The sequence below is a fragment of the Prenolepis imparis genome, unplaced genomic scaffold, assembly GCF_030444845.1.
Source record: "Prenolepis imparis isolate NDT839.2.m4 unplaced genomic scaffold, iyPreImpa1.0 SCAF_2, whole genome shotgun sequence".
Classification (NCBI taxonomy): domain Eukaryota; kingdom Metazoa; phylum Arthropoda; class Insecta; order Hymenoptera; family Formicidae; genus Prenolepis; species Prenolepis imparis.
In genome coordinates, this window is record NW_028141160.1 from 23,071,462 (window position 1) to 23,091,665 (window position 20,204).

The following is a 20,204-nucleotide window of genomic DNA, read 5'->3' on the forward strand; positions in this document are numbered from 1 at the left end:
TCTTTAATTAACGCGGAATGTCTCTTGCATGCGAGATGATGATGAATGTATCTCTGGGATCGGTCACGACCTTTCGCCCATGTTGCAAAATAAAAATCATAGTTACTAAAGGCGAGTCGTCTTTAACGCGAGATCGTGTAATATATGTATTGTAAAGTGATTGGCAAAAAAGTCGCTTAAAAAACAGCAAGATAAGCAGCAGGAGGTAATCGAATCAGAAAAGAACGAAAAAGAAAAAAAAAATAAACGCGCAGGAGAATAATCGCTGTTCTATTCGACATATTCATCCTATTCGACATATTGCGTTTTCGAGATTTAAACAAAATACAGCTCACACGTTCGAACAAAGAGAAAAAAAAAAAAAAAAAAGATTCATCGCATCGATGTTGAATGTAACAACACGTTTTACAAGGTAACAGAGCATTTCATTTTATAACATTTCTACTGTCTATACTTTCACCCGAACATTCTTATCGAATGAAAAAAATTGAATGAAAATCCCTGATACTCCTCCAGCATCCCTCTTCAAAATCGAAGTGATCGATCCTGAGGATGCACCAAGTCCGTTTTGCATGACATATCTATAAAATTTGCGACAAAGTCCCATTTATAATGTAATGATTTCTATTATACAATATGTATAAACTGCATCTTAAAATGAATTTTGTCGTGAATTATGAATGATGCAAAACGGACTTTAAATCGGCGAATTCTCTTTCCTCAGCCGAAAGAAGTACAACAAATTTATATATATATCTGCTTCCTTAAATTATGATGCATAGGCCGTTTTGAATAACGATACAACATTGTAAGGGACAAATTTTTTTTGTCATAAGAGCTAATTAATGTACCAATTTCGCGTTAAATGTGTGCAACGCATTGCATGCATTTGCAACAGCAAATGTCAGAAAAAGAACCTTTCTCTTAAGGCTCCTGGGTGCTCACCGCGGCCATATTGGATTGTGACGTCGAGGCGAGAAAGCACACGCTGAAAATTCTTAGATGCCATTTTTTAATGAAAAGATATTTCGATTAAACAGCACTTCAGATGGCTTTAGCACACTCTTAAAAACCCCCGAAAACTATCCTTTTCCCTTTATAATCAATCAACATCTGTAAAATGATCGAGATATGAGACTTCGACATGCGGAATGACTGCGCATGTGCAAAGACCAGACGGACTGGGCTTCATAATATTACATTTTACAGCTGTTGATTGATTATAAAGGGGAAAGGATAGTTTTTGGGGTTTTTTAAGAGTGTGCTAAAGCCATCTGAAGTGTTGTTTCATCGAAATATTTTTTTATTTCGAAATGGCATCTAAGAAATTTTAGCGTGTGTTTTCTCGCCTCTGACGTCACGATTTCGACATGGTCGGAAAGGAGCCAGGAGCCTTAAGAAACTTTTGTTACAACGAGCTAAACTGCAACCTCTTATTGACAGAACGATTAAATCAAAAGTGTTACATTAATTGGTTTGCTATGCGCTTTTGATTCTTTCGTATTTTGTATGTTCAGTTCTTTAGATATAGAGATTTTGAACTATGATTTTTTGGACTTTTAACTTCATGAATTCTGAATTTTTAAGTTTCTTGCTCATTTTATAGAGAAAAAAAGAATTATAGGACGATTTTTCAGTTCTTTATATATCCCATTTTAATCTATATTCGAAATTTCTTAAAAAAGCCGTCCATTTAACGTTCATCATCTGAAATATATTTTTTATGCAAGTTCGAAGAACGTTTTTTGTCCTCTGATTATTCCTTGTATTAGCTCTTTTCGTAGCAGATTTCCTTCGAATTTGCATAATCGAAAAATATATTCCAGATGTATTAAGCGCATTAAATAGAGACTCTGAATATTATATTATTAACTATAATAAATAAGCATTATCCCTCGACTGTCTGATTAAGTAAAAAGCGATGGAAAACTCCGGGTCAGTACATTTTTCCCATTAGATATAGATCTGTCTCTAAAATGCAATACTCTCTTATATTCTACAAGATCTCTGTTTCGCAGCATCATATTCACATGGCGATTTTTCGTTATAATCGCGACAGGTCAACGTGCGATCCAAGTCCAACGGCGGCAATAAGAGCAAAGTGAACGAGAAGGTTCAGAACGTCGATCGGCGGCAGCGTGACTTCCTGAAGAGACGAAGATCCTTGCCGCGTCAAACGAAGCCGTCCCCCGTCGATCCTCCCGCAAAGTCCACTTCCGCTCCCGTCGCCGCATCCTCGTCCTATCCCGCTATGACTGTATCCGGAAAAAGCACGATGTCCGAGGGAACAGCATCCTCCAGCGATTCCAGGGTATCACGGGAGATCCAAGCGATTCCGCAATTGGAGGTGATCCGCGTTTAAATCCGTGATAAGCGAGATAGAAGAGAAACGCAGAATTACATATTTAAAAACAAACATAAAATTCCGAATTTTTTTTAAGCTATATAAATTTAATTATCCGGCTGAGGAAACTACGAGAGATTTTTCTCCGATTTTCCACTCCAAAAAACGCAAAATTTCCATTGCATTTTCATCGCGAAATCGTGAATTACATGTGTTAAGTCTAGATTTTTTTTTTTTGCATATGCTGCTTATCCTGCCTCGATATAACCATCCTTAATCTTGCAGAGGAATAAACTGTGGAATTGAACTATTTTTAGTTGTTTTACAGGAAATTCTTTTACAAGAAAATTTAATTATTTCGATAATTGAAACGATTATAAATTCGAATAATGTATGCGTAAAAATTCGCATGAGACGAATAAAATTATCAGTTTGAAAATCGAATAGTAATAATTAAATGTTTGTAACAGCAGAATTCATAATATACTTCTGAAGTACATGCAAAAATATTTTAACTAAATTTCAAATGTAATCAATTAGCAAAAAAGCATCACTATCGTTTAATTATAAAACGTTAATGAAAACAATTTTATATAACGATAGAAATAATGATTTTTATTCAGCTTTTAAAACGATCTTTTTCAATTAAAAAATTAGGAAGAAATAATATGTAAATTCTCTCTATAATAGATTTATCAATTTATCAGTTCATTAGAAAATGTATTTTATTTTTATATTCGACAAATGTTTGCGTTAGTTTATTATATAGCGGATGTTGTTTTCCACGATTTTTAAAGTGGCACTCATAGTTGAAAGTTAACATTTATGGTTTATGCGAATATAAGAACAATTATTTTTGCACACTGGAAGGCATTAATTTTTATTTTCTTTGATTTGGAAAATATTACATCTTATTTTTTTTTTTCAAACCAATTTATATAAGATGAAGATGTAAGATGTATTTTAGAAATGTGAAAATGTTATATACGTCTCGAGACTTTAGAGACTACGACTTTCATTATCGAATTTTCTTCGAAAAACATTCCAGCGTTTATTTTGTGGCCGAACAATAAAAATAAAGATCTGTCTTTGATATATACATTTTATCATTTTCTTTCAAATAATAAAACTTATTTTTTAAGTATCCAATAATAAATATAAACATAAACGTTTTTACAATTAGTTACAAATAATGTTATATAACAATTACATTAAGGCGATGATAAAATTATTATGTACTTACATAAATTTACAGGATTTGTTTCTCCACAATTAATTTTGTGTGTCGTCCGTGATATAATTTGAAAAACATTCAAGCCATTCAGGAAAATGGGACATTATAATTAATAAAACATCCTTACTTTCGTTGTAGATTTGTTTCATAGTTTGCAATGTATATTTTCGTGTTTGCGCTGTATGGTGCTCAGGCTTTATCCTTAATAAGATTAGACAACAATGCAGTTTCCTGGGATAAAGATTTAATATGTCCTTATTTTGATTTTCACAACAAATAGATATCCGCTTTAATATCAAATCTATGAAATTTAGAACTGCAGGAGCAAAATGTAGCTGAACAAGTAGCTCCTTTAAAAAATTAAATATTAATTGAAAAACACACATAGACTCAACACTAAATTCTAGTAATTGATTTAATGCCTCTTCATTATTCTGATTATCTATACAATCTTCTTTCTTCTGATCAGGAAACATGCGTACAAAACTGTCAAGCAATGGCTTTTCTATTAATTTAAATTTTTGCATAGTATATATCTCTTCCTTTGTAGATAATTTAAGATGCAAATTTGAATGTAGAGAATTATGTAACAATCTTTCAATCTTATCATTTGTCTCTAATTGTGAAAGTCTTATAAGTAATCTATCTATGTGATGCATGAAGGACGGATTCTCCAACGACAGGTGCATTACGGCAGTGGTTAAAGATATCAAAGCATCTTCCGAGCAGCATTCATTCAAAATGTCATCTGTGAGATGTTTGTCTAACAGAACGTTTGCAAACCTCAAACTATTATCTTTGGACGTAAATATTGGTAAATGTTCGAAGTTGCTTGTTGTTCTACACCATTTCCGCAAGTTGTCCTGTAATATGATTATATTAAAATATAAATTAAAGAATTTTTAAAAAAGTTAAAGAAGTCATATTAATATTGTAATGCAAGAAATTAACATACAATTATCAACAATCGAACAGAGTAGCGTTGATAAGCTTGCTTTGATACTTTGTAACATAAAAGATTGCTCAGCGATGTACACAAAGTGTTCAAGACTGTATCAGACTGTGAGCATAGCAAAGTTTCTCTTGATACATCTTTGCAGTTCTCAGATTGAGCAACATTTTCTGCATCACCATAACTCTTTAATATTGCTCTTAATATGTCTGCATCCATATCATAAATTGTGATGCAAGTACGTAAAAAACATTTAATTATATTACGTTGCGTTCTTCACAATTCATGGTAAAATTAATCTGTAAGAAAACATAGCTCCATTATTAATAAAATTAAATAAATGTTTAGTTTGAGATTTTCATCTTAAATTACGATAAATATCATCATTTAAATACACTAATTTAAAAAAAAAATTTATATATATATATATTTAAATTAGTGTATGTATATGTATACATTTTAAAAACAGGAGCAATAAAAAAAATAAACAATTCACTTACCTTATAAATATGTATGCACTATTTTTAGTAGAAATTATTAAATTAAGTTAGAGTGCATATTTTATTTCTATAATTAAATATAAAATTTTAAAAAACTACTATTTTTTATTATGCAAACAGATAGTCTAGGATTATAAAAAAGCTAGAAATGTCACTTCATCTTAAAACAATCACACACTTTCTTATTGGTTGTCAGATAGGAAATCTACATAGATTATCCTATGGATATAAAAAGTTTCTAGATTTAGAACTAGATCCTTTTCTCCTCGAGTGCGCATGCGCGAGGTTGTGTTCGAAAATCTACTTGAAGAAGAGGGCGACCAATCAGAAAGAAGCTCCTTTCTTTTTGTTCCAATTTATCAAATTACCCCACTTTATGGAGTAGAATTTCGAACGCAATCCAATATGGCTGCGACGAGAGTTTGTTTATCTAACATCGAAATGGATACACAAACTGTCAATACTCGAAGAAAAATCTTGAATCAAGTGGTTTGCAGCATCTTAGTGGAATGTGGTTATGACACGTGTGAGAAACAAGCGGTGGAAACGCTCACCGAAATGTTACAATCATGTAAGACTTTTAAAAATATTTAAATTTCCAACCTATCGTTTATACAATCTTTTCCTCCCAAAAATAGTGGCACAAAAAAAAAGAGGATGCTGAATCTCTTTGAAGAAAAATATAATTAAATGAAACAATGTACAAACTCCATTTTTTATATTATTCGAAAGAACACATATTTATCAATTGTTATATCCAGTAATTACATCGTATACAGCTTCAACAGCAAATGAGTTTTTAAACATTAGGACTTTTTTTAGAGACTGAGGTATATATTATAGATTTCCTATTGATGTTCAAAATTTGTGTAATAATATTCTGAAAAACATAAGCACTTTAACTTATATTCGATATGTGCAATGTATTATTAAACGAGCCAAGTAACTAAAATTATTAAAGAGCAAATAGTATTTTAAGAATGTATTTACACATCCCAACTATATTATTTGTCAAAATATAAAACATTATAGATTAATAAATATGATAGATTCCTAATGATAGTCTTTTAAATTGAGTTTTAAATGAAAATCTAGACTCTACATTTCTTTCTTAACTTTCCATCCATGACTTTTCTTAATTCGATTTTTATATATTTATTTCTTTATCTTGTGCATACAAATCATTTATTATATTCTTCTCACAAATTACAGTTATTGTGGAAACTGGAGCATCAGCAAGAAATTATTGTGAACTTTCTGGGAGAACAGAGCCTCTCATAGCAGATGTGATATTGGCATTGATCAATATGGGTATGAAAGTAGATAATATAGAAACTTATGCAAAGAGACAAAACAGAACGGTTTTACCAACTCTTCAACAACAAACACAATCAAAACAATTGAATATCTTGCAAGCTGGTGTTAAGCAAAGTCATCCATCGCATATACCAAATTATTTACCACCTTTTCCTGATCCACACGCGTATATCAGAACTCCGGTGAGTATTTAATTATATTTATCATACACACTTTTTATTTGCTTGCAAATTATTATCGAAACAAATATTGCATAGTACATACAGATTTCATTCAATAATACAAATATTGCAGACACATAAGCAACCAGTAACAGAATATGAAGCAATAAGAGAAAAAGTGGCAACACAAAAACGGGATATTGAAAGAGCTTTAACAAGGTTTATTGCTAAAACTGGAGAAACGCATAGTTTATTTCTCACAGAGGATAACAGCATGTTTCCCTGTAAGCAAGTTGTCACTTATATGAAATTAATATAAGTTTATTTTATTATAAATATATATGTACAACAAGAGAGAGAGGAGAGAGAGTATATTTTACATATATTTTCTTTGTTTTTAGTAATATCTTGTAAACCGCAATTCCCAAGTTATATCTCTGCTCTTTTACCTCAAGATCAAGTATTTGAGCCAGATCCAGACTTTCAATTTGAATCAAATCCAGTGAAAAAGAAAAAAGAGCAAGAAGGCAAAGAGAAAGAGGAAGGTATACATCTTTTGTATACATATATATCATAATAAAATATATTTGAAATAAATATACAGTTAAAAACTAATATAACATGATGTGAACTTATTGTTTTTAGGTAATCAAACGCAAAACGAAAATATAGAACAAAATGGCGAAACTGCTACTCAGCAAGATGTTATAGACAATCCATATCTAAGACCGGGAAAGATTCCCAAAAATAAAATTCCAGGTACAACAATACCTGGACCTGGATCTGTCAAAAGAGAAGGAGTCGAATCTTAAATATTGTATAATATAATAATCTAATATATATATATATATATATATATATATATATATATATAATAATGTATATACATGTAATATTTTTTATATTTAATGTTCATAAAACATGGAATAAAAAGTAAGAATACAAATTTGTGTATATGTGTAATAAAAGTTATTTTTATTATAAATGTGGTTACACAAAAGTATTTTGAGATACATTATTATCTGTCACAGAGAATTAATACGTATCGTAACATTCCGTATCATCAATTTTTAAAATTTATTTCTATACTATGTTATATATTAAAATCACTATTGAAATATATAATTAGATTTACTTTCTGTTACATAGCAATATTACTTAGGTTCAATATTGCACATATTAGCACCTTATAAAAAAAAAGATATGAGGATACAAAGCCAAAAATATTGGTATTATAATCACTGCGTACAATTTATATAAAAATAGATTTTTCATTGTATTAAATACGATTCGCAGCAGCAAGCGTCTAAGTTTATTCTATATCTGAAATAATTGACAATTTATAAAAGATGAAAAGATTGTATATAAATATCTGATTGACAAAACTGCTCTTTTAAAAGAAAAGCGTACAGCATTGATGAATGATGATACATTCACAAAAAAATACACATTTATATATAATTAATGCTATCAACTTCATACTTTTCAAAACAATTTAAAGAATTTGAATTGTTATAAAATAATAAATTTTATAAATATATTTTTTGAATATATTTATATACTACCATATTAAGAATATTAAAGATAATTCAGATATTATATAAACTTAGATAACTCCACTGTGTGCACATAGTTATTTAATGTATAGCAATTTTATAAGTGTGATTATATTCATACTTATTTTGTAAAAATACAATATTTTAATCCTGTGTGTATGGTGTGTGTGATACACACACGATAATATTTTATTTAACAAAGAGAAATAAGAGATATACCTGACTTCCTCTCAGTATACCTCATTGTTTAATTTTTAAAAAAATTTTTCACGAATGTGGTTTATATATATATTCAAAGTTTAAATATTATATTTAAATATATGTTTATAATTCTTGTTTAAACAATATTTTAATTCGGATAAAGAGATTAATATAAATTGTATAAATTGTATAGAATTGCGCTTCTCTATTATGATTATATATTATTATGGTCATATATATGTATAATTACTATTCAGATGAAATATGATTCAGATGAATATAATTACTAGTCAGATGAAAAGTTCTCGACCTAACAAGGAAAAAACATTTTTTGGCTCAAAATTATTTTTATTTCCAAATTTTATCTCTATCTTTGTGTGATGCCTAGAACTTTTCATCCGATTATCGTATTGTTCTTCTAATATATATGTAAAGCATAAATAATCTTTTCCATTTAAAATAATGAACTACGAGATCAATGATTAGTTTTCATTCTATGCTGTATGATGCTTATGATTATAAAATTAAAAACTATATTATGCTGTATTATTTCATTAAACATTATATAAAGTAAATTAAGGCTATAAAAATCATAAGCAATGATGAGATAAATATTAGTTATTGCTGCTTATCTACTTAAAAAGAATTGTGCGTATAAAACACGTGATCATTCATATTGCTTTCCTCTATAAAAACATCTTCATAAAAAATCTATTAAGCAAAAAAAAAAAAAAAAAAAAAAAATACAATATAAAACAAACCAAAAATCGATAAATCAACTTTGAAACATGAAGCATAATACGCCACACGCGTAATTAGTACTCTTGCGAAATTTATATATAGAAATATATATATGTAGTTAATATATTTTTAATTTATTAAAATTATAGGAAAATTTCTACTAATATGTATATATGAACACGAAGCAAAATCTTGCACCTCTGCTCCTCGTACCTTCTTCATCTATCATCGTTTAATATTGGTACCATGGCTGACGACGCACCCAGCGTAGTTTCATACCGGAAGCGGTGCGAATCTTTATGCTGGCACATTCTGCTGCACGCACAGTTTCCTTCACGCTTTGCATAAGATTCTGAGCGTTTCCGACAAGCATGTCCGTCGCTTCCTGATCTTCTTCCGTACCTGTGTGTACACATTACAAAAATAACTATCAGAGATTTAGATAAAAAAAATAATTTTCCGATACATCAATATATTTGTTAAGACATATATCATTTTTATAAATTTTTCTACAACTAATTTATTATTTTTCTACAGCTAATTAATATAATAATTGTCACTATCTGTTATTAGAATTGTAAAATTATATTTGTAATATGACTCATAAATATCTCATGTACTAAATAACAATCTTGATAATAGATGGATAATATATAATTATAATTTTATTCTAAGCTACTTGATATTTTCTGTGTTAGAAATGCATCATTATTTTTTTCTAACGACTACTTTATTAAGTGCTAGGATGAAAGAAGCTTTATTATTTACTGTAAAATATGTAATGTGTGTAATTTACATGCGATGTACGATTAATTACTGCTTAAATCAGGAAACTAGATGCATATAAATATCTAGAATGTATTTACTGTGCATATAAAATTACATTGAAAGAAAGTCCTTCATAATTACTGTGGCTCGAAACTTTTAGATGAATTATGTAAATGGAGTGCTTTGTAAAAAGCATGTATAGCTAGCAAATATATGCGAGCGCTAGTAATTATGTAAAAAAAAAACATGCATGAGTAAAAATAAAAACACATATATTTCGGAGCAAAGACTAATGATTGCTCGGAGGAAACTTTCATGAAAGTAGCATGAATCGTTTGATTTCGAGTGTCTGCTTACCATAATATATATACAAATGATAAATATCGTGAATTGCAATTGTAGCAATTGATAATGATGAAATGTGTATTGTAGATTGAAAAATACACAATATATTGATATTTAACATATAAAAAATATGGATAGTACGATATTGAATAATTTGCTATCTAAAAATTTGCTATAAAATTTTATAATCCACTTACTGCAGCCAATCAATTCATCTACACCACGATGAGCAGACGTATACCAACGCGGCACATACCATTCAAAGTTCAAATAAAATATCAAAATCATTAGCCTATTCATAAAGATTGCTAAGTTAATGAATTGTATTGCTACGTAAATATTTTGTCAGAGTTTCCATCTCATACATATATATGTATATCTATCAACATTGGATAACAGTGTTTCACTTTTTCACATTCCTCTTTAAGAAAAAAGTAGGAGTCGCATGCATTTCGATGCTGTGTGAAAATCAATCGATATCAAATCTTTAAAAGAACGAAATAAACGCCACCAAAAGAGAAAGAGAGATAAAGAGACGATAACATTAAGCACAAGTTTGCAACTTCTTTTACCATAAAGCATCAGCTCTTCCCAGGTCGGGAGTGTCTCTATATACAAAGGATTTAATTTGTCTTCATTAATACATTAGTTCTCACACACGTTTCTGTTAAGCAATGTTTTGTCGGAAGATATCATCCCAAAGAGAGAGAAAGAATCATTAATAGATATATTTCTTAATAATTAACCAGTTTGGCGATTTTTTTTTTATCGAAAATATAATCGAATATGTAAATATATATATATATATATATATATATAAGAAGATAATATATACTATACCTTGTGCCCCGAGCATAGTGGCTTTTACCGTAGACAGAATCTTCAGTTGCGTTCCGATAGTAGGTATACGCTCGCAAACTTGAAGAAGATTCTGAAGAAAGAAACCATTAAACAAATATAAGATTAGATTTTTACATAATCAATTCTATAACGAAAATTAGATATTTATAGATAATAGATATGTAGAGTTCAATAGTATCTAATATACCTACCGTACGAATACGTTTATCAGTGCACTCTCTGGCGAGTTCTTTCGCGAGACGAGTCACTTCCTGGGAAGCTTCCGCGATTGCTTTGGCGCACGCGATCAGATCTCGTTTGTTGCCACCCTCGCCTCTAACCAGTCCGGATAATCTGCCCATTAATATAGCCATCTTCTTCGCCGCTGCGATAATCTCATTATCCTTGCTCGACCATTGCCGTACCTCTTGATGTAAACCATGGGCAGCCATCTGTACAACAAGTATAAATATAACTCGTGTTCGATTAGTTTTATGACTTGTTATATGTATATATGTATAGATGCGGATCAAGCGCACAACATTTTTCTCTTACCATTATCGGTTGATTGGGTTGGGGAGCGTGCATAAACATTTCTTCCTCGTCGTCCGTCTCGGGAGGTGGAGGCCTCGGAGGTGGGATGTCGCCTCCTGGCAAAGGTGGGCGAGGAGGTGCCACTTCTGTACACAAGAAATAAATAAATGTCATCATCTCAATAAAATCTTGTAATACAGTATTTCCTCTTTTTCGTTGTGCACAGAAAAATGTACATAAAAATCTAGAACAATCTGTTACAAACAATCATAACAGAGAAGATCTGTTAAAAATCACACTGTATGCATTATATCTCAAAATATATAGTAAAGCTTCGCTGTAAACAATCGCAAATAATGTATAAGATTAATATAAGCCAACTGTTGTAAATGTAATTTACAATCTTTACAATAATGATATTATTTATTAAAGATGTGACCAAATGGTTACTTCATGCTCTGATCTCTGTATATTAGTAAAAAAAATTGATGAATGAAATATTATAAGAATAGAAACATGTTTGGATAATTACCATCATCAATATTACAATTGTAATAACCTGGCAATCCATGTAGCATTAAAAACAGAAATGCATCACGTTAAAATATGAGACAAATTGGACATGTTATGGAAAATGCTTCTACATGCATGTAATTAAGTATTGCATTAACGTCATGCTACTTGGAATAAAAATCAACATATCTTCTATCATAGTAATGAATACTTTATATCAATAAGTAATATTATATTTTAGTCTTTCTATATACCATTATTATAATAAATATCAATTATATGATATAATAAGTTAAAAATTAATGTATTTGATGCTTAAAATTGTTAATATTATCTGTAACATGATAATAACTATGAATCACTAATATTATTGAGATATTATTGCAAAAAATCGCATGTATGCATGATTGAGCAAAATGCAGCTTGATTTATTAAATACATAAGATAGAAATAAGATAGAAATTTATATTAAAAAGATTTCTTACTTTTATATGAATGTATAATAAATTTTGTATCATACATTAATCATGTATTTTTATATCGTGAATAATGTTATGTCCTTTTTCTAGACTTGGCCATATATAGCATATTATAATCATACTCATAACGTTTTGCTTAGTACGAGCTTTATCTTCAGCCACTGCATGCTTTATAACAGGGAACATTAAAAAACATGGAAAAAAAAAAAAACATAATAATCATTTATGCCATTTATGGGGCCAAAGAATTTTATAGATTACCTCCGTCGTGAATTGATTTTTCTAACTCGTTGTCAGAAGCCAGTTCTTGATATAAAAGATCGGGATTCTCTACTAATTGGAGCAAATATAATTAATCTTACAGCCTGACATTTCAATAAATCTAACAATGTCTTTTTCTTGTCATCAATCTGATCTGCATTTTACATATGATAAAAATGAACGCGAGAGAATATTAATGCAATGAATTTTATCGATTATAATATAGCATGTTATATAGCTTCTCTTCTCATAAATAACGAATCTAATTGAAAAAATGTCATGAATGAAAGAGAGCAAGCATAAAAAACAGATTATATAATATATATACATATGTATATATTTGTATATATAACTTTGTTATATATGTTTTTATAATACCATAGACTTCTCGTTAAATTATATTAATTCAGTCTTCATTAATAACTAGGCTAAATTAAATTTTTTGATATAATTTTAAAAAAACGTATCTGTAAAATGGTATAACAAACAATCATGCATAAATTATTTCATGCTGAAAAAGATACCTTTAGCTTTGGAGTAATTATATTTGACTGGAATTTGTTCATCTGTAAAAGATACATTGTACATGTACTTTTTTTTGTTAATATACTATAGATTGATATTGTCTCTTTTATTTCCTAATGCAATATTTTATATAATTTCTTTAGTTTTATCTATAATTTTATCTCAAAGTTCTTTTAACTTAAGAAATTTGTATCTATAAAATATAAAACTATATATTCTTTAAAAATGGTATTATAAGAAAACAAATAATGATCTCATTTACCAAAGAAAAATTAGATGATTTTTATAGCTAATATAATAAAATGAGTACTTTATAATGCAAGCATTCTATTTCATATTTATACATCTATTGTTTTATCTACGTATTTAAATAGTATATGCAAAAAAGCACAAAGTTTTTATTAGTAGGCTGATATAAAATATATTCTAATCTATTTTTCTCTAAAACCTACATGAATTATAAAATTATGTAACAAATTACTGAAAACAAGTAAAATAAAGAAGTATAATAAAGAATATCTAAAAAAGTATAATAAAGAATATCTAAAAAAGTAATACAAAATTATCATAAATTAGCCATTTTCTCATAAGAAAATTTGTCAATTGGGTTGGTTAATTATAAAATAATCATGAATGTTTCCGTTTTGATTGGTGGAACCATATCTTTAAAGATTATTACTTATTTCTAGAAATATTTCATATTAAAAACTCACCGTCATTAATATGTAACTGTGACATTTCCAGAGGCGGTACCAAATCCGGTTGAATTACAATGGCTTTACGAACTTGCCCGACGTTGGCTAACAGCTAAGAGAATATAACATTGATAAAAATACATATTATATTATAATAATTTTTATGAAATATATTACTAGAATAAGATACGTACTGCGCGATTACTTTCTCTCCAGCGTGATACTGCAGCGCTGTCATTGATGTTCATTGCCACTAATTTAGCATCCTGGACCATTGGAGCAACACCTATTAAACACATAATACAATTGCTTAATAATAGATTAATAAAATATCTCAAAAAATATTATTTTCTTAAAATTTTATATTTGTAAATTTTTATAAGTTTTTCTATATTTTCTATAATTTTATTTTCTATAATTCTACATCTTTTACTTTGTGAGGAATTCAAATCAGATGAATGCGTAGTAAGACGAATATTTTTTTCTACAAATTGTTCATTAAAATTCGAGTTAATTAATTTACAATAAAGAATTGCAGTTCTTATTTTGTTATGTGTAATATTATATATTATATTAATAATTATATTAAGCTAAGAAAAAAAATAAAAAAACAAATATGTAATAAATAATGTACTCACTATTTTGAAGAATATCGGTGGCGTGATTTACTCTTTGTATGAAGGCGGGGTCTTCGCTATTATCGCTTTCCTGTTTCGCCACGAGTATAACTCGATTCGCGAGACGTGCGATAGACGCCGTATTATCGACCATCTTCTGCGGGTGCGTCTTGGCGATAGCCTCCTCGCAAAGGAACGTATGCTTCTGCATCTGTTCCTCAGAAGTTCTGATGAAATCGCCGCTGTCAGTCGCCTCGTCACATAATGCTCGCGCTCTCTGCATCGTCTCCGCGTATTGCTGTCGCAAATTTTCAAAGTGCTCATCCGCGGCTTTGCTGTCCGGATAAGTCATGCGAATTCGTCCGGCGTTGATCAACTGCGGCGTCAGAGACTCCACTTGCGAGGCACTAGCGGCTAACGCCTCGGCCAACTTCTTATTCCCTCCGCTTCCTGTAATAGTAAAATCCTTCAGAATTTTTTAATCTTTCAGAAAAGAAAGAAGAGATAAAAATTATTTCTTAAAAAAAATGTCTTTAACAACTATTCTCAATTCTTTATCTTTTAAAGGATTAAGATAATCGAATTGAATTTTTTACGATATAAAAAAATATATACCGCCAGCCGCGACCATCCTTGCCGTCTTTGCCGCTCTATTCGAGAATGTCTGCAGCGTGCAGGTTTTGTCATTGAAGTTTTGATCGCGTCCCGGTGTGCCCGCGGGTGCTAAAACGGCGTCCGTGAATTGTTTCAGGGGTGTCGTGATGTCAATGAAATCCTCGACGACGCGAGACACGACGGCCTGTTGTATCCTGTTCTTCAATTCGTAGAGCTTATGGGACAGCTGTCGGGCGATTTCCTGAGCGCGTGGAGTATTGCCCTGACCGTGAGCACAGAGATCGGCAAGCTGATGCGACAAGTTGTCCACCTCGTCGCATAATTGTAAAATCTCCGCCTTATGTATACCTGGCAGACCCTCGGCTACCTATTTTTTTTTTTTTTTTCAAACATAAGATTGTCGATGATGGTAAAAATTGTTAAGCCTTTTAGGAAAATAATTGATATGCAGAGCGTCACGGGCATCGCGAATTTTCTCTCGATAATTTAGATTCGTGTAAAATAGAATTTATAGCAAGAACTTTAAACAAAATTTCAAAATAAAATTCTGTAAAGCTAAATTTAAATTTGTGAAATTTTAATTTAAGGCAATAAAAAGCAAGTATTTGAAAACTCTGCTTATGTAAATAAATATCTCTCATGTGGATGGTTAAATAATGAAAAATAAGAGAGAATTAAATGCGCGGTGCTCAGAACGCTTCGCATAGCTCATCTGCCTATGATATCGATAGACATTATACATTGTGAGAACATAACGAGAAGTATTTCCAGACTCACATTTGCTATAGGTTGCTCATTCTTTCTATGCGCAGCATTGAAGATATTAAGCATTATAGAGTGAAAATGTGACTGATTTGAAATACCATATAAAAAAAATCGACTACTACATAACGCGCTACTAGATATATATATTTCATCACATATATGTGATAAATGTTCAATAGACAAACGATCGAAAAAGAAAAATTATAAGAGTTGATTGACATCGTACCTTTTTTCCTTCGTGTATTATTAAAGCTATAGCCCTTTTACCGAGTCCCTTGTCATCGTGTTGCGGATTCAGAAGCCACTTGTTCGCTTGTTCTAATCGACCCGCTACTGTGTGTGCCGTCTGTGCGGTTCCCGATTTATCTGCTGCCACCAAAGCGGACGCTACCGAGCCGCGGAGTTCGTTCAATTTCTCTTTAATACCGCGTGCTAAGGCTTCCGCTTGAGGTGTAGTGCCTTTAGATATACAATAGATATGATTATTTACGTCGAATCTTGGATGTTTATCAATACATATATAATATTTTTATAATACACTATTACGACATGTAAATCTTGTGAAGCTAGAATAGTAACCTTTTTCATTTTGACGCAGTTCACAAAGAGCATCGGTCATAGTAACAATCTGGGAAGCCAATTTAGACAGGGGTTCCGCTTGCGATGGAGGTAGATAACGTTCTGCCAAACGCGACGCTTGTTCTATTATTTGGCGAAGGCTCTTTTCTCCTACGCCACCTCTTAGAGCCAGTCCGTCGTCCAGCCAATCGTAAGCTGCTCGTATCCTGGATTCTATAGCACTCTGAGCCTTTTTCAGCACCTAATAACAATAAAATTATATTACATTTTATTGTTATAAGCTACAATCAAACATCAAGATGAAAAACAACTAACAGTCAATTGATCTGCTTCCCATTCCTCTTCATCGTATGTAGTTAATTGCAACACTCGAATAATTTCATTCAATTCATCGGACATTCTGCCAGACAAGTAGTTGCGATTTTCTGCCGCTTCATCCGCACCTTTTCCACCTTGTGAAATAATATGAATGAAGATCTTCATGGAGCAGATGAGAATAGGAGCAAGTGTTTTGACCTATACAAATCAACAATTTATTATTAAACATAGTCATTGACATGTTAAATGGTATTAGCATTTATTACATTATAATATTTACTTGATCTAAACAGCGCACTAATATCTCTCTATGAACTTGATGCGTCAGCTCCTTCTCACGAGCGCTCACTTCTCTTGATACCTTGCTGAGGCATGGACTTAAATTCTTAAGAAAATGCACCAAATCCTCCATTGTTTCAATAACTTCGGTAACAGCCAGATAATCTAATACACGTTTGCATTCTCGTATAATCTTTCGTACTTCACTCTCATCGAAACAAAGAAGCAAAGAACTAGTGCCTTGCAAAATACCACGTGATCCCTCTATAAGCTTTTTCCTAAAATAAAAAAACAGTCGTAAGTTTGTTACACACACAATTAGTCAAATTCACAATTAGCAATTTCATACAAGAGTTTCATAAATCGTACCTAGCAGAACCTGAGTATGGATCCTGTTTTAGCATGGCTGACGCTTCCTCCAAAAGACGAGAAGCACCTTCGACACGTTGGAGTGCTGCAGGCATGTCTTGTTTGAGCAACGCATCATCAGATGAATTTATTGTTTCCTTTCCAACCTGTAAATTAAAATAGAGACACATAGTAACAATAAAATTTAATATAAAATAATATTTATTAAAAAAAAGTAAAAAACTTGAATAATATTTTTAATATCCAAAAAGATTTTATTTTATATATAAACTCACTTTCACAAGATTGGTCACAGCCATACTGACGGCCTGTACAGGCCGCCCCAAATCTGGCATTGCATTTCCATCTTCAGCTTCTTCGTGTAAAATGACAAGTCGTGAGACCTGTAGAAGATGCAATAATTATTAATAAATATTTTGATCCAAATAGTTAAAAGATGCAAAAAAAAATACAGAAAATTTCTCTAATTTCTCTAATTTATATAAATTTTAAAATATATAACATATATAACTTTCCATAAGTAAAAGTTGTTTGACTTATGCAGCTAAAAATAGTTTTTAACTTCTTGTACAATATTTTAAATAATATATATCAAGTTTATAACACTTTGTATATATACTATCATATATATAAATATATTTTATATTATTACAATTTAATTTTTATAATTCAAATACAATTTTTCCAAGTGTCAATTATACGCAATAAAAATAAAATTTTATAATTTTTGTTTTATTAATTTAATCATTGCAATAATAATATGATATAATTACTCAGATGCAAAATTTGCAGTTTCTTTAAAACTTGTTTACACATATATCCTGTATATTAAATTATACTTATAGATATATAAAGGTAATATATATTTTTTTAAATAAATATATCCTTTTTGAAAAAAATGGCAAAAATATATGTATATTCGAATTAAGCATACAAAAGTATATTGAAACGTGAAATGACAGCTGGTTCATTAATATGATGCATTAGTATGCGTAAATGCGTGGGATGCTGCGTGTAACACCAACATGTCCTTTTTTGGAGATGTTGGCCTAATAATGTAGGAACCATCTTTCTGCATAAATCACATCTAAAGGGATTGAATTTCATTTCAGAAACAGTGCGATACCGTCTGAAAGATGGATTTAGTAGCCCTGTCCTATATACAGAGTATGATGTCATAGTTCTATATAAAGCTTTCTTGATGAAACAAGAGGGTTACTCTGTAAATTTGACTTGCGATAAACACGTTCGCGTATTCAAGCCCTGCCAAATCTGGTGGATTTTTATCGCCCAAACGACATTAAACAATAACATTTATAACAAACAAATAAGGAGGACATTAAAACATTTTCACACAAGTGTTAAATAAAGCGCAGAATACGAACCCTGATACTTGTCATACAAATATAAAACGATACTTTATTTTATAATTGACGGGACTTTGTTTATTTAACAATAAGAAATACATATTTCTCGAGGTGAAGTTTTCGCTGTTCAACAAATTAGCATCCCTCCTCTTCCGAAATTTTCGAAAAATTCTTTCGAATTTTTTGAGCGAAATAATTTTTTTTTTTTTTTTTTATGGAAAAATAATTAAGGGTGCATAATCATTTTAATTACCTGCTGAGCCACTGGTTCGAGAATACTCTCGATAGTTTTGGTATGGAAGACAGGCATTTTAATCGCTTCTTATTACGATGTGTAAGAAACAAGGAGAAAAGGGAAGAATAAAGAATGAATCCGCCAAGTCGCGCGAGAAATAACTCGAGATAAGAATTAAAAGACTTGAGGATGTGGAGAATTTAGGTAACACCCATCCCGAGCAAGCGCGATCCGTCAACTGCCGTCAACCAGAGTTTTCACACCGCGAATCGTACTCGGAATTATTTATATGTGTGCGTACACATCGTATATACAGACGACGAATCATCCGCTACCAAAAGAACGGACGAATGAGCGCGAGGAAACAGTGCTGTAACTTGCGCATCTGGACCCCTTGCAATAAATTCGTTTTTATAGTAAAAATTCGACCATGTCGGAATCGTGACGTCAGAGGCGAGAAAACACACGCTAAAAATTTTTAGATGCCATTTCTAAATAAAAACATATTTGCATAAAATAACACATAAGGCTCCTGGCTCCTTGCCGACCATGTCGAAATCGTGACGTCAGAGGCGAGAAAACACACGCTAAAATTTCTTAGATGCCATTTCGAAATAAAAAAATATTTCGATGAAACAACACTTCAGATGGCTTTAGCACACTCTTAAAAAACCCCGAAAACTATCCTTTCCCCTTTATAATCAATCAACAGCTGTAAAATGTAATATTATGAAGCCCAGTTCGTCTTTGCACATGCGCAGTCATTCCGCATGTCAAAGTCTGATATCTCGATCATTTTAGGGTTGTTGATTGACTGTCAAGGGAAAAGAATAGTTTTCGGCGTTTTTTACAAGTGTATTAAAGAGATCTTAAGTGTTATTTTATGCAAATATGTTTTTATTTAGAAATATGGCATCTAAGAAATCTCAACGTGTTGTTTCTCGCCTCTGACGTCACGATTCCAATATGGCCGCGGTGAGCACCCAGGAGCCTTAATTCATGAAATAAATTTAATTGAGGATAAATTGAATTTGAAGCTCGAGATCTAAAGAACAAAACAAAAGGAAGGATTTTCTCTTTCTCTCTCTCTCTCT

At 30.9% G+C, this 20,204-nt stretch overlaps 3 protein-coding genes across 11 annotated transcripts; 1 reads left to right on the forward strand and 2 right to left on the reverse strand.

Annotated features, from left to right (window-relative positions):
- Positions 1-2,943: 2,943 nt before the first annotated feature.
- Positions 2,944-5,164, reverse strand: LOC145932993 (uncharacterized). Its single transcript, XM_083032255.1, has 3 exons — positions 5,031-5,164; positions 4,534-4,829; positions 2,944-4,441 (listed from the first exon to the last, which is right to left on the reverse strand). Exons 2-3 carry the CDS (start codon positions 4,747-4,749, stop codon positions 3,617-3,619), a joined length of 1,041 nt encoding a protein of 346 aa, XP_082888381.1. The 5' UTR covers positions 4,750-4,829; positions 5,031-5,164; the 3' UTR covers positions 2,944-3,616.
- Positions 5,165-5,420: 256 nt separating this feature from the next.
- Taf8 (TBP-associated factor 8) lies at positions 5,421-7,383 on the forward strand. Of its 2 annotated transcripts, XM_083032253.1 has the most exons (5): positions 5,421-5,601; positions 6,243-6,529; positions 6,642-6,792; positions 6,910-7,053; positions 7,154-7,365. In XM_083032253.1, the coding sequence occupies exons 1-5, from the start codon at positions 5,436-5,438 to the stop codon at positions 7,318-7,320; spliced, it is 915 nt and encodes a 304-aa protein (XP_082888379.1). In that variant the 5' UTR covers positions 5,421-5,435; the 3' UTR covers positions 7,321-7,365. The 2 variants fall into 2 exon arrangements, with proteins under 2 accessions (XP_082888379.1, XP_082888380.1); XM_083032254.1 differs by lacking the exon at positions 6,910-7,053 and having other exon boundaries at positions 7,154-7,383.
- A 98-nt stretch (positions 7,384-7,481) lies between these two features.
- Positions 7,482-19,386, reverse strand: Vinc (vinculin). 8 transcript variants are annotated; one of them, XM_083032244.1, is made up of 20 exons: positions 19,129-19,386; positions 17,784-17,891; positions 17,509-17,654; positions 17,141-17,417; positions 16,858-17,058; positions 16,543-16,783; positions 16,190-16,422; positions 15,976-15,996; positions 15,199-15,565; positions 14,605-15,033; positions 14,161-14,252; positions 13,985-14,078; positions 13,271-13,312; positions 12,747-12,818; positions 12,026-12,052; positions 11,515-11,639; positions 11,172-11,411; positions 10,960-11,050; positions 10,692-10,727; positions 7,482-9,408 (listed from the first exon to the last, which is right to left on the reverse strand). In XM_083032244.1, exons 1-20 carry the CDS (start codon positions 19,183-19,185, stop codon positions 9,239-9,241), a joined length of 3,069 nt encoding a protein of 1,022 aa, XP_082888370.1. In that variant the 5' UTR covers positions 19,186-19,386; the 3' UTR covers positions 7,482-9,238. The 8 variants fall into 8 exon arrangements, with proteins under 8 accessions (XP_082888370.1, XP_082888375.1, XP_082888373.1 ...); XM_083032249.1 differs by lacking the exon at positions 12,747-12,818 and having other exon boundaries at positions 19,129-19,385; XM_083032247.1 differs by lacking the exon at positions 12,026-12,052 and having other exon boundaries at positions 19,129-19,385.
- Positions 19,387-20,204: the final 818 nt, after the last annotated feature.

Bases quoted from the DNA above. Each gene is read 5' to 3' on its own strand.
- LOC145932993 (XM_083032255.1), bottom strand. From the start codon at position 4,749: ATGGATGCAGACATATTAAGAGCAATATTAAAGAGTTATGGTGATGCA. The intron at 4,442-4,533 runs GTATGTTAATTT...ATCATATTACAG, and splicing joins CTGTTCGATTGTTGATAATT to GACAACTTGCGGAAATGGTG.
- Taf8 (XM_083032253.1), top strand. From the start codon at position 5,436: ATGGCTGCGACGAGAGTTTGTTTATCTAACATCGAAATGGATACACAA. The intron at 5,602-6,242 runs GTAAGACTTTTA...CACAAATTACAG, and splicing joins CACCGAAATGTTACAATCAT to TTATTGTGGAAACTGGAGCA. The intron at 7,054-7,153 runs GTATACATCTTT...TATTGTTTTTAG, and splicing joins AGGCAAAGAGAAAGAGGAAG to GTAATCAAACGCAAAACGAA.
- Vinc (XM_083032244.1), bottom strand. From the start codon at position 19,185: ATGCCTGTCTTCCATACCAAAACTATCGAGAGTATTCTCGAACCAGTG. The intron at 15,997-16,189 runs GTACGATGTCAA...GCGCATAGAAAG, and splicing joins TAATACACGAAGGAAAAAAG to AATGAGCAACCTATAGCAAA. The intron at 12,053-12,746 runs GTAATCTATAAA...ATGGATTGCCAG, and splicing joins AAAATCAATTCACGACGGAG to GTTATTACAATTGTAATATT.